This window comes from Myotis nattereri (assembly GCF_964212035.1).
Source record: "Myotis nattereri genome assembly, chromosome: 6".
NCBI lineage: Eukaryota > Metazoa > Chordata > Mammalia > Chiroptera > Vespertilionidae > Myotis > Myotis nattereri.
In genome coordinates, this window is record NC_138081.1 from 91,455,515 (window position 1) to 91,469,803 (window position 14,289).

General features: G+C 43.1%; 1 protein-coding gene across 1 annotated transcript in view; it reads left to right on the forward strand.

Annotated features, from left to right (window-relative positions):
- CCDC170 (coiled-coil domain containing 170) overlaps nt 1-14,289 on the forward strand; it is a 78,192-nt gene that overhangs the window by 31,092 nt on the left and 32,811 nt on the right. The window contains exons 3-6 of the mRNA XM_081093674.1: nt 2,817-2,945; nt 4,192-4,448; nt 7,926-8,070; nt 9,033-9,218. Of these exons, the coding sequence (XP_080949800.1) occupies nt 4,213-4,448; nt 7,926-8,070; nt 9,033-9,218 (567 nt within the window). The 5' untranslated portion in view covers nt 2,817-2,945; nt 4,192-4,212. The remainder of the gene's footprint in view (nt 1-2,816; nt 2,946-4,191; nt 4,449-7,925; nt 8,071-9,032; nt 9,219-14,289) is intronic.

Genomic DNA, 14,289 nt, shown 5'->3' on the forward strand with positions numbered 1-14,289 from the left:
TCCCAGCTTCAGAGAGAGCGAATTCTCTTGCTCAGCCTTTTTGTTCTATGCAGCCTTCAGTGGGTTGGATGAGGCCCACCCCCGTGGGCAGGGCAATCTGTTTTACTCAGTCAGCCATTGCAAATGTCAGTCTCATCCAGAAACACCCTCACAGACACACCCAGAATCATGTTTAACCAAGTATCTGGATACCCTGTGACTCAGTCAAGTATACACATAAAATTAATCATCATAGCTAAGGGACATATAAATCGTGAACAAATGGAAAAAAATGATTTTATTTAGAATACTCAACATTCAAAAGATACCAATTTTCCTTAAATTTATTTATAAAATTAACACAGTCCCAATAAAAAAACCAACAGGGTTTTTGGGAATTTGACAAGCTGACTCTGAATTTCACATGGTAAAATGCACAAGTAGGAGTAGCCAGAATATTCTGAAAAAGTAGCCCTATCGCATCTTACAATAGATGAATGAGCTCCCAGCAGCCTTAGCAGCCCTGGCCCCACTGTCCTTCATCTGTTTTTGTCCTTCACCCTCACTGCCTTCTCTCAGACCCTTGAGCACACAGGGTATACGTCTGCCACAGGACCGCTGCTTGTGCTTTTTGCTGTTGGAATGATGTGTGTTGCTCCTGCTTCAGTACACTTTGCCTTTTGAGTTCCGACCGAATCCTCGCTTTTTTAGGGAAATCTTTCCTTTCCACTTCCTGAGTCTTAAGCCACTGCCCTCTGTTATTGGCTTCATTCTTTCCTTCCTTGCATTCATTTCAGTTTGTAATTATTCAGTCAGTAACGTGGTTGTGTGAGGAATGATGTTTTTCTTATGAGACAGGAAGCTCGGTGCCTGACCCAGAGTAGGCCTTCAGTAAATATTTATTGATAGATACTCTCCAGTCTGCTGGTCATTGACGTGGCCATGGTCTTCTAAACCCATTCATCTAGCCTTCTTAATTTAGATCCTGCCCCAGTATCAGCAGCAGTGACATCTCCATGTGTAGTTTCTTTCACCCATGGACATTTGAAGATGTTAATGCTTCTGGTAGTGTCTGCATTAGATTGCAACCTCCTACAACGAAGGGCCATGTCTGAACTGTCTTCTGAGGCTCTCAATATTATGTTCAATGGACACAATGTATTTTCATAAGAAGGAAATGTAAAATTTTGGTATACGACTCCATTGCCTGAAAAATGATACTACTCATTGGAAGAAATAATCATAGCTATTGAAGAACTTATTTTCTTTCTGTTGTTTTTTAAAATACGTTTTTATTGATTTTTAGAGAGACAGAACGGGAGAGGGAGAGAGAGATAGGAACATTGATGAAAGAGGAACATCATTGATCAGCTACCTCTTGCACATCCCCTACTGGGGATCAAGCCCGAAGTTGTGGGCATGTGCCCCCGACTGAATTGAACTGGCAACCTCTTGGTTCCTGGGTCGACACTCAACTGCCGAGCCATACTGGCGAGGCTGAACTTACTTTCTTAATGAGTTTTATAAATTGTGTGCCAAGCATATTGTAGTTCCAACTTCTCCTCAGTGACCCAGGCCCTTACTACCCATGGCAGATTTCAGAAAATATTGCTGTGGTGGTTAGGGCGGAGAAGTTCCTTCTGAAAGCTGAGTGAGGCTGAACAGGATGTGGTTCTCTTATTAGATGCAGTTAAAAGTTTTATGTCTTCTCCCCAGGAGTACATATCTACCGTCTTCTTGGATATGTTGTGATTGGCAAACACTGGCTGTTCCTAAGTGCACTGAAGGTTTTGTTTGGCATTTTGTGGCCTGAAACACACTGGCCATGACAACGCTTGTTGGAAAGTTAAGGGCTTTAGAATGACTTTGCATTCATGAGTATTTCCAAACAGTAGTCTTTGGCAGTTGAGTGGCTGGGCAGTCATAAACAGGTTTTACTGGTGTGTCCCCCGGGGCCACTTAGATAATTCCAGGAAATCCTCCTTTATGTGACCTCTTCCATATTCCTTCAAAACGAGTGGCTTTCTTGTATGTCTTTCCCAAAGACCACAGGCCCTGGAAGCTCCATGGAGGTGGGTGTAAGTGTCGGCTCAAGCTCAAGGAAGCGGGCGTTACGGTGTGAGTGACACACAGGAACTTGAGTGACACACAGACCAAACCCATCAGATCTGCTCTGCAGATGTGTTTATTTGGGTCACACGGTGTTTCTTTTTTAAACATTAAAATTAGTTGCCAAGCTGCAAAAACTGTAGATTTTTTACTTCGAAAAGCCTGGCTATATGACTTGTCTTGAAAAACTGGGGCAGTTTGGCCATGCTGGGGTCTGTATTTCTGCACTGGCCCCCATTAGCTGTGGGTAGTTCCTTTCTTGATGGGTGAGGACTCCTCAGGCGACCCAAGTCACCTTCATGATCTGGAGAGAGACTATGAGATTGAGAACAAAGAGCATAGTGAATAATTACCAAGGAAACTGCCTCCTAGTTCCATGCCATGTCCCATGGTGTCTCTTCTGGCTGTTCTTTGTTGTCTATAGGTTCTGGTCAGAGGCCGAATAGCATTTGGGCTGGGGTCGGGGTGGGGAGGAAGCCTCTAAAGGGACACAGGCCAATTCTTAATGCCTTCTTGGGGGAGCACATCCGCCTTTCCCGGCGGCCTCCTGCCTCCCTTAGCATTTGGGAGTGAGCATGAAATGATCGGAACAAAGCACGTCTCTAGGCAGCATTTGGACACATGCGGACGACGGAGGCCGCGTCTGTATTTAATCTTGCTCCGCACAGCTGCACAGAAAGGTTGTTTTCACTCTCCTTTCTATTTTGTCTTTTGGGGAACCCTATCAGGAAATTTACGACCATCTCCTGGAAGCCCCAGCCACTCGGGAGCAATTAAACCACTATCGGAATGTGGCCAAAAACGCCCGAAGTGAACTTGCAGCCACTTTGGTCAAATTTGAATGTGCTCAGTCCGAGGTAAGATTATGTATCTTACTAACTCAGAAACGGGACTCTCAGCTTCTGGTAGAGTAAGGCAGAGCAGAGAGGTGATTACAAACAGAACATCAGGTCACAGACTTAAACCTTTTGGCAAAGCTGACACTGATTCTCTTCCTGTGTGCCCACCTCCCAGTTGGGGAGGATTCCTGAAAGGTTATGCATGTGTCATGCTGCTCAGCCAGGCGGCAGGGGCTGCCTTCTCCATCTCAGAGAAGCCCCGCCTCCTTGAGAGACCTGGGCGCCCCTGAGCTCTCTGGGTTGCAGCGGCCTGGGCTTTGGAGGACCGTTAGCTTCTTCTGGACTAAGTCCCTTTAAGGTGGATTGCTTGCAGGCTGGAGCCCACAGGAGGGAATTCTCAAGCCCTTTCTTGTGACAGTTCTGATTGTGGGGGAAATTCTAGCAAGAGGACTGGAGTCCCCCTCCCCTCTGGGCTGGATCAGGTCTGTTGTGGAATTTCTGAGGGAGTCTCTTTAGACCCATTCTGCTCACAGCCTGGTGGCCTTGAGCTTGAGGAGCCTGGGCTTGTCTGTGAGGTAACTATCGGTTTCACGGGGCTGCCAGGACCTTACTAAAACAAGAGTTGATAATGTATTTGGGAGATGAGAGAGAGAGAGAGAGAGAGAGAGAGAGAGAGAGAGAATGAGCATATACATGTATGATGTATGCTCACAGTTCCAAAGAAGTACATGCATTCATAATGGTTTCTTATAGGGTGGGCCTGATAGCATGACTTAATAGGGCACATACATTGTGCAGCATTTTGATGCCATAGACTTCATAGAAGTCAAAATGTTTCCTTTGTATAAATCCTGTAAGGGAAGTGGTTGTGGCCATGAAATTACAAATAGCAGAGCATCTAGGCTCCTTGTTTCATTTTAGCAGCAATAGCAGGAATATGCATTTAAGAAAATGGGTTACCATTGCAAAATGTTTTATTGCCTTTTGCAGAACACACCACACATGTCTCTTGAGTGAGAGTAAATTACCACAAGGCATTGCTCAATTGGTTTTGAAAAAAAAAACAACCAATAAAACAGAACATGAAGTCTATTATTAAGGCATAAGTTCCCATCTGGTAATACAGATACATATATGAAGAAACAAAAGGGAAGGTGGATGAGGTCATGAATAAAAGAGTGCAATTTGCAATTACGGTTTTGGGTTTCTTCAAACTTATTCCATTGAAATCCTTTTGGTCTTTTCATTTCTTTTCCATATTAAGCTTCGAGACCTCCGATCCAAAATGCTTTCTAAAGAAGCTTCCTGTCAGGAACTGAAAGCTGAGATGGAGAACTACAAAGAGAACAACGCGAGGAAGGCCTCTCTCCTCAGCTCGCTGAGAGACAGGGTCCAGGAGCTGGAAGATGAATTGGCAGCCCTGTCCGCTTCCAAAATGAGGACCGAAATCATGGCTCATGCTGCAATCAAGGACAACCAGGAGCTAAAGAGGAAGGTTGTAGAACTAGACGAGGAATTACAGTAAGGGTACTTTAGTATATTCTTAGTTGAGTTTGTTTCAAATACTAGCTTCTGATAGCAAGGTGCGCCTTTGAATGTTCGGAGAGCTCGCATTAGGCTGGAAACTCAATTTGGGAAAAAAAAATATTACTGACGTCAGGTTCAGAGACGTTTGGAGTCTTGAAATTTCCCCCCAAGTTCATTTCTAAATGTCACCAAGAGTCTTAACAAACAGCATTGTCCTCAACATGTGTAGGGCCGTGAATGCTTCTATATACAATTTGGAGATTTCCTCTAAGTAGAGGTTTAACCCAGGTGCAGGTGGTGGAGTCGTGCACAGAGGGAGGCATTAATTCAGAAGCTACATACAAAAATACCCTTGCAGCCCAGACCGCCCCAAACATTCCTCATTCGGTCTTATTGCCAGTTTATGCCAGTTTATGCAGAGCTCATGAAATCTACCATCTCCATACACTTGGCTCTGGCAAAAGGTGATAATCAAGAAAAAAACTGAGAACTAAATATGCTTTTAAATTCTATGTCTAATAACTTTACTAATAAAACACTTGGTATTTATTTGACTTATTCCATCTTGACAAAAAAACCAACACTTCCAGGTCTAGTCCTTTTTCTCCTTCGCCTTAGGAGAGCAAAACTCATTAAAGTGTTTGTATATACTCACTTCCAACTTCTCTCCTCTCTCCTTCTCTCTTAGATCTGCCCCCACTGAATCCACTCACTAAGCTGACCAATGACCACACATTGCAAATGAAATGATTTAGTCCTTATCTTACTTGACCTGTCAGTACATCAGTCACAGTTGGTTTCTCCCTGAAACTCTGTCTTCTTTTGGCTTTGAGGACTGCACATGCCCACTCTCTCCCTGACCCTTCTGCCTGCTCTGTCATGGTTTTTGCCTTTTCCTTCTCATCTCCTTGACTTCACAATATTGGAGTGCCCCAGGCTCAGTCCAGGAATCTCTTCACGTTTCTAAGTCCACTCTCTTGGTAATCTCTTCTAGTCTCATGACTTTAAGAATTATGTAAATGCTAGTGACTCCCACATCTCTATATCTAGCCCGGATCTCTCCCCAGAATTCAAGACCCACACATCTCCATGTGGCTGTCCAACAAGCAGCTCAGACCTCACGTGTCCAACACTGAGCTCTTGGTGTTTCCACAGAATACTCCTGCCCATTTTCTCATCGCAGTTAGTGATAAGTTCATTCTTCTAGTTGATCAAGTCAGAAATCTCGCATCATCCTTTGCCCTCTTTCTTTTCCACATTCTGTGTCTGATCCTTCAGTAAATCTCATAATCTATCTCTACCTTCAAAATATATCTAATCTTCGACAGCATCCAACTGACACCCTCATTGCCACGAACCTGGTCCAAGCAAATATCACCTGTCACCTGGATTGTTACAGGAGCCTCCTAAGTGGTTTTCCTGCTTCTGCCTGTGCCCCATGCAGTCAGAGTGATCCTGCAAAAGCACAAATTAGATCCTGTCAGTCCTCTGCTCAGAGCTCTCCATGACTTCTCTTCTCGCCCAGGGTAGAGACAGTGTTTTCTATGATCTAATAGGCTCGTCCTGACCTTGTTTTGCTTCCATTCTCTCCTCTGTCCTTTCCATTCCAGCTGTCTGGCTTCTTTGCTGACCCTTGAACACAACAGGTGTGAACCTGCCTCAGGACTTTTGCACTTACCGATCCCTTTCCTAGAAAAGCTCTTTCCCCCAGAGAGTATCTGGCTGTCTCTGCCAACTTTAGGTCTTCCCTCAAAAGTCACCTTCTCAGGACACATTTGAAATCTTACTTCCTGGCATTGTCATCAGTTTTGGCTCAAATAAACTCTTATAAAACATTTTTTTAAAAAGTCACCTTCCCAGTGATGGCTTCCATGAGTGACCAGGTCTAAAATATTACCCCACTCCCCCCAAATATATCTTACCTTCTCCTGCTTAATTTTTTTCTCTCCAGTCCTTTTCTAATATACATTCTACACACATTAATATTTTACTTATTGTTCATCTTCCCGTTTAGAACATAAGCTTCATGAGGACAAGGTTCTTTATTTTTTTGTTTACTACTGTATCTTTAGCACCTTTAATAGATACTCAATACCGACACACAATGAGTATCCATGGGCATTCATAATTCCACATTTCTGTGATTATGTCCTTAGGATAGACTCCTGCAACTTTGCTGGCTAAAAGTGAAATGCACATAGAAGTGGAAATACTTTAGAAATCCTTGGAATAGAGAAGTGAGACTGAAATCTCAGGGTTAATGTGTGGAATCGTCTATATAAATCAGTCAGAGCTATAGTATTAATTGTGCCTTTCATGAGCCAGGAGACTAGATACATATTACCTTCCATCTGCTGAAAATAAGAACCGAGAGAGATATTGATGTTGGTCTTTGATTTTTATACATTTTTCTAAATAGGAATATGATATGCTTTTGAGTCTATGCAATTACATGCTTTGTTAATCTTTGAATGGAGGGAAAAGAATATGCAGTAAACACTCAACATGGCAGAGAGGGAAAGCAATAATCATGTTTATTATCTAGAGTAGTAAAAAAATGGTACCAAATTACTGAAATGATTTCTAATTTGCCTTTAAAATATGTCTATTTTTTTGAGGAGGATCTCTTAGTCTCTAAGAGTTAAAGCATGAGAAATAGACTGTGTTATCTCAGCAAACCTACCTGAGATTTGAAATCAAGTATTTGTAGCAGAGCATAAATTGACTGATTTTCCTTGACTGGCCCCTTCCAATATGCTTTAAAAACTCTGGGTATGTGAGAATTAATAATGATCTTTTCCAGAGGTGGGAGCATCCCCTGCTTCTGATGTACTTTTAAATTTTTATTTATTTTAGAGAGGAAGGGAGAAGGAGAGAGGAGAGAGAAACATCAATGATGAGAGAGAATCATTGATCAGCTGCCTCCTGCACACCCCACACTGGGGATCAAGCCCGTAACCCAGGCATGTGTCCTGACTGGGAATTGAACTGGACCTCCCGATTCATAGGTAGACACTCAAGCACTGAGCCATGTCAGCCGGGCCCGATGTACTTTTTGTTATAGTTATGCTTGGCCATGAGCTAGGGAATGCTGGAAATAACCCTTCCTAAATAAGCCTGGTGCCCTAGCACCAATGTAGCAGCCCTCTCCTGCTTCCCCCTGAGGCCCCAACAGAGACCATGGGGTTGGGCCTGTCACCTGTGCACATCCTAGAAGGTTGGGGACAGCTGACAGAGAATCTGTCTGCCTCCCTTGCTGTTACTAGATCTAAGATGCCATGAAGATTTTCCTACATTTCTGCAGAGTGTAGATGCCCCAGAATTGCTTCCATTTTCTCCTTCCTTTACAGGGTTTGCATGGCAATAATGTGCTCTGGGTCTGGGGAACTATTGTGATGAAAGTGATGATTTCCCATAAAGAACTTAAGTTCTGGACTTTGTTTGATGACTTATTTGTTATTTGCCTGATAGAAAGCGTGTAAAGGAAAACGAGGAGAATAAGAATCAAATGTCGAAGAATTGCAAGGAACATGAGGAATTTCTAGCTCGTCTTCGGGACTGCTTAGATCCAGATAAGAAGAATGAAAAGATATCAGATGAAGATTTAATTCTAAAGGTGTTTGTATGCATATGAAAAAGACATTTAGGGGTCATTTTGACATGTGCTGTGAAAAGAAAAGCTGTGGCTGAGTCTGGGGGTGACGAGAGAATGGGACATGCCCCAAATGTAGCATGCACTGAGTGTGTGACCTGGGACAAACCATGTCACCTCTCTGAGGCTCAGTTCCAAGATCCTTTCTAGCATTTTTGGAGATTAATTATTCTCCAGAAAGGATTGATTGTGTTTGTCTAAAATATATTTAGATTGTCAAATACAATGAGTTATTCATTTTAATGCTGTGTCTTAGGAAGATTTTGTTTGTTTGTTTTGAGTTAAGATAGAAACACACACCAACAGCAAAAACAGTGTGTGTCATTTTTGGGATATTTCTCGAGTATAAGGTTAAGATGAGTTCCATCTTTGTATATCTTGCAATCTTACTGATGCTCCCAGTTAATGCAAATGTACAACATAGAGAATGCAATACCCCGCTAATCCCAGTGATTGCCACAGTTGGAGCACGCAGTTCAGGACTTTGCTATGCTTGCATCAATTCGAAGGACTTGTTTTTAAAAGTCCTGCTTTCTCTCTGCATCCCTCTCCTGTGCCAGGCAGCGCCTTGCATGCAGCTGGTGCCCCTTTTCCACACGCCCGTGGCCCTGGCTGCTGTAACCTTGTAGATCATCACCTTCCCCCAGTTAGTTAGACATCAAGGTGCTTGTCCTGTCCGGAGCTTTTAGCTGAGCTCTCATCCCTGTTACCCTGGGCCTACCTTTTGATTAATTTTAATTTGACCACTGGGCCGCCCATGAGGTAGAGGCAGCCTTTGCACAGGTGACCTTTGAGTGGATGGAAGGGAGAGCTTCCACAATCGGCATATAACAGTGCAGTCGTCGGGGGATAGGGACCGAGTGGCTTGGAGAAAGTGGTGTGAACTTGTTATTCCCGTGGGACAGCTGCGATTGCTTTCTCTTCAGCTCAGGGAGCTGGGCATGGAAAATACGTCTCTGAAAGGACAACTTGTTACTCTTGAAGAGACCGTGAATGTCCATGAGATGGAGGCAAAAGCCAGCCGAGAGACGATCATGAGGCTGGTTTCCCAAGTGAACAGAGAGCAGAAGAGAGCCGCCTCCTGCGCCGAGGAGAGAGACAGGCTGCACCAGGTACAGCAGGAAGCGTGTGTGTGCATCTGTGGCATGTTCTGATATGGGAGCAGAAATTGGAAACTGGATGCAGGTGAGCGCGCCTGCTGTCCAGACCAGTCCCCGGGCCTGCGCGGGCCGGAGGCCGGGCGGCATGGGACTCGGGGCCCCGAGGGGCCTGTGAGGCGTAGCTAGAAAACTAGGACAAAAAGAAATACGAACACTTAAAGGCACAGCGTTTGTGGAGAATGTCTGACTTGAAGCATAAGGATTACATTTTGTAAAATTTATGTTTTTGAACAAGATATACCATTCTAAAGGGACACAATAGTATATGGTGAAATAGTATATTTCACCATATACTATTACCAACTGCCTCCAGCCCCCCAGTTGTCCTCAGAGGCAACCTCTATTAACAGCTTCTTATATACCTTTCTAGAACCATTCCATGACCATATATGCATATGCTTATTCTTTTTATTTATTTTTAACAAGGACAGCATATTCTGTACACTATGTTTTCCTCTTTATTTAAAAATGGTAATACACTACATGCTATCATAAACAAGAGCGCTATCAATAATCTTGTATCTTGTGTGCGAGAATATATCAGTAAGACAGAATTCTAGAAGCAGACTTGCAGGGTTAAAGAATATGGGTATTATAATTTTGAGACATGTTGCCAAAGGAAACGGACTCTTAATTCTAAACTTTTATTTTTATAGTGAGTTGCTTGATCTTATCAAATAGCTAGAACCTGTTTAAGCATGAGAATTAATACTGTAAATCTTTTAACACTATATAAACCTTTAATTATATTTTCATAAAATTTTGTGGCAAAGAAACCAATTCTGGGATTAATAGTAATGATCAAGGAGGAGGGTGGATGGGCCATAAGAGATCAAGCTAAGAACTTGTATGCATATATGCATAACCCATGGACACAGACAATAGGGTGGTGAAGGCCTGGGGTGGGGGGTGGGGGCGGGCTATAAGGGGTCAGTAGGAGAAAAAAGGGGTCACCTGTAATACTTTCAACAATAATGAAGAAGAAAAAAGTAATGATCAATTTCCAAAAGCAAAAATGAGCGAGTACAGTTACTAAAATATAGAGGAAAGGATTAAATAGCAATGGGGATGGAATTTGGAATTAGATAATGACTAATGCTGAAAAAGAGAGGCTCCGTGAGGGGCCAAGGTCCAGTGGTCTCCCAAAAGCTCAAGGGCTTCTGGACTGGGATGCAGTACAAGGAGCCATTCTTTTTTTTTTTTTTTTTAATATATTTTATTGATTTTTTCCAGCAAGGAAGGGAGAGGGATAGAGAGTTAGGAACATCAATCAGCTGCCTCCTGCACACTCCCCACTGGGGATATGCCCACAAGCAAGGTACATGCCCTTGACTGGAATCGAACCTGGGACCCTTCCGTCTGTAGGCCGACGCTCTATCCACTGAGCCCAACCGGTCAGGGCTAGGAGCCATTCTTGTGGGGTCTCCTTGTGGGCCTTCCATGCCTCCAGTGACTACTGCCAAACTGGATGGGATGGGCGGTTAGAATGTGATACGATCCACAGTCATGATAATACTTTCCATGCCTGCCCTTCCCAATTCCCTGCATCACAAATCCCTTCTTACCACTGGATTTCTTCTCCTGACACATTAGCTTTGCTGAAAAGAGCAAAGGTTTTGTCATTGTTACCAAGTAGCTTCAACCATTTCAAAGCCCTTGTGTTAGCTTGGAGCGCGATACCAGATACCACAGACTGTGTGGCGCACGCAATGGACATTTATTTCTCACAGTTCTGGAGGCTGGAAGAGCAAGATGAAGGGTCCTGGCGAGAGCTGACTTGCTGGCTTGCAGATGGCTGCCTTCTCGCTGTGTCCTCAGGTGGCAGAGAGGGAGAAAGCTGTCTGGTGTCTCTTCTTACAAGGGCACCAATCCCAGCATGAGGACAACACCCTTATGATGTCACCTAAACCTAATTATCTCTCAAGCGTTCCATCTCTAAACACCACCACAATGGACATGAGGGCCTCAACATATGAATTTAGGGGAGACACAATTCAGTCCATAGCAATCCTTTGCTGTGGTTCTATCTAATTTGAAAAGATCAAGTAAATTACTTTACTCCAACATTTTCTTTTTTCCTTTTTTTAAAAAATATGTTTTTATTGATTTCAGAGAGGAATAGAGAGGGAGAGAGAGATAGAAACATCAGTGATGAGAGAGAGTCATTGATTGGCTGCCTCCTGCACGCCCCACACTGGGGATCGAGCCTGCAACCCGGGCATGTGCTCTGACCAGGAATCAAACCGTGACTTCCTAGTTCATAGGTTGATGCTCAACCACTGAGCCATGCCGGCTGGGCTACTCCAACATTTTCTTATGAAAAAACTTAAAATATATAGAAAGAGTGAAGGAATACAGTGAACACCCATTCACCAAAATGTAACACTTGTTAGCATCTTGATATATTTGTTTTATTACTTTACACACACACACACACACACACACACACACACACACGCACGCACGCATTTGGACAACCACTTGAAAATAGTTTGCAGACGTTATATGTATTGTATCTAGCTATTTCAGCATATGTATCATAAGAGTAAGGACACTACCCTACATCACCACAATGCCATTTTTTGTATCTCAGAGTTAACAATAAAGCCATGAGATCATCTGTGGTGGTTTCAAGCCCACAAGTTTTTTGTCTTCCCCTGAGATGTGGAATTTAATTCCTCTCCCCTTGCGTGTGGGCTGGACTCAGTGACTCACTTCCAGTGACTATAATATGTCAGAAGTGATAGGATGTCACTTTTGAGTTGGCTTATAAAAAGACTGACTTCAATCTTAGATGTACTTTTTTCATCTCTCTTGAGTCATTGCTTTGGTGGGAGCCAACTGCCATGTGGTGAGGCCCCTTAGCCAGCCTGTGGTAAGGCCCATGTGGCCAGCAAGTGAGGCCTGTCAGCTACCATGTGAGTGAGCATGGAGGTGAATTCTCCTTCAGTGGAGCCTTGAGATGACTGTCACCCTGATCAACAACTTGACTGTAACCCATGAGAAGCCTTCAGTCAGAAACACCCAGCTAAGTCATGGCCACACTCCGGACCCCTGGGGACTGTGAGATGATAGACATCTGTTGTATTTAGCCCTAAGTTTGGGGTCATTTGTTACACAACAATAACCAATAATCATCTAATATTCTACATTCAGCTGTCATCACTCTATAAGAATATCTTTTATAGCTGTTTTTGTCCCCACATTTGGATCCAGTCTAGGTTTACTCATTGCATTTTTTGGTTACTTTTAGCCTTTTATAGTTTTTTTTTTTTTTTAAGAATAGCATTGACTTGTTGGGGAGAAGTGCTCTGACTGTATCTTCATGATATTGTTTAACTTGTTTTTCTATACCCTATACACTTAAAGTGGTAGCTAGAGTCTGGATTGGATGCAGAGAAAACCTTTTTGGCAAGACTATTTCAGTGGTAAAGTTGTATGCTTAATATTGCATCACATTGGGGGCAACTGATTTAGAATGTTCCATTGTTGCTAACGCTAAGTTTATTGCCCATCTCTTTAGTGTAAAGGTATGCTTTTTCATAAGGTATCTGTGGGGTGATAATTGGCAGGTGAATTCTGTTCCCATTGACTTTAGCATCCATCGATTCTTGCTTGGATTACACCAAGGGTGGTGGCAAAGTGGTAATATTCTTATTTTACCATTCTACTTATTAGCTGGCATTCTTCTGTATAGAAAAGCTTTTATTTTCTTTCCTTTTCTTTTCAATTCTATGGACACATGGATTTTTACTTATTTACTGTGTTGAAACCAATTCTTTTTTTTGTGTGTGCTCAAAATCTATCCCATTTGGCCAGCAGGAGCCCCACAAAGATGGTCTCTGTAGCTTGTAACCTGACTCCTGTAGTCTCTCATCGCTTCCTTGCTTTCTGACAGAAGCTGCCTTAGGTCACTTGCAGTTTTCAGGCTACAGAACTAAAATGAGCCTGTTCGCTAAGGACCTTTGTTTCCTTTTGCTGGTGAACGGCGCTTAGAAACAAGATTTAGGCTTTGTAGGCTTGCTGCTGTTGGGGGTGTTATTGCTTTCCGTGGACAGATCTAGAAATACATTTTTAGTAATAAATGTATAGTGGTATTTAATTTATTTTTTTTAAAGAAATTTATCTGGGTGACATTGGTTAATAAAATTATATAGGTATACAGTTCTATGATGGCATCATTTGTATATTGCATTGTGAGCCCACCACCCAAAGTCAGATCTTACTCTGTCACTAAATATTTGACCCCGTTACCTTTTACTAACCTCCCACCCCTCTTCTCTCTGGTAACCACATACTGTTATCTGTGTCTATCACTCTACATGAAGTAAGTCAGACAGAAAAAGTCAAGAACCATAAGATTTCACTCATATGCGGGATATAAAACTGAAAGCAACAAATGAACAAACAAGAAAAACAAACAAAAACTCAGTCTTATTAAACATTTTATTTTATTTTGACAATATTACCTGGTATCCTATCTAATAAAAGAGAAACATGGTAATTAGCCATACCTCTGCTATCCTTCCCATTGGCTAATCAGGGCGATATGCAAATTAACTGCCAGCCAAGATGGCGGCCGGCAGCCAGGCAGCTTGAAGCGAACATGAGGCTTGATTGCTTCAGTGATGGAGGACTCCAACGTTCCCTGCCTGCCGCTGCCGGCCTCTGTGCTTGCAGTTTGAAACATTGTTACAAATATAGAAGCTAAACAAAACCCCAGAAACCTGAGAAACCTGCTTTCAGCCAGCCAGGATCTCAGAGCTGGAGTTGAAACAGTGTTTCGATTATAGAACCCAAACAAACCAGATACCTGCTTTCATCAGCCGAGGCCTAAGAGCTAGAGCCAAGCCTCAGAGCTAAAGCTGGCCCAGAATTTAAAAAAAAAGAAAAAAAGGAGCGGTTGGGAGCTTCAGTCACCTGCCAGCCTGAAAACAGCCCTCAGCCCCTCACCCAGACTGGCCAGGCACCCCAGTGGGTACCCCCACCCTGAAGGGTGTGTGACCAGTTGCAAACAGGCATC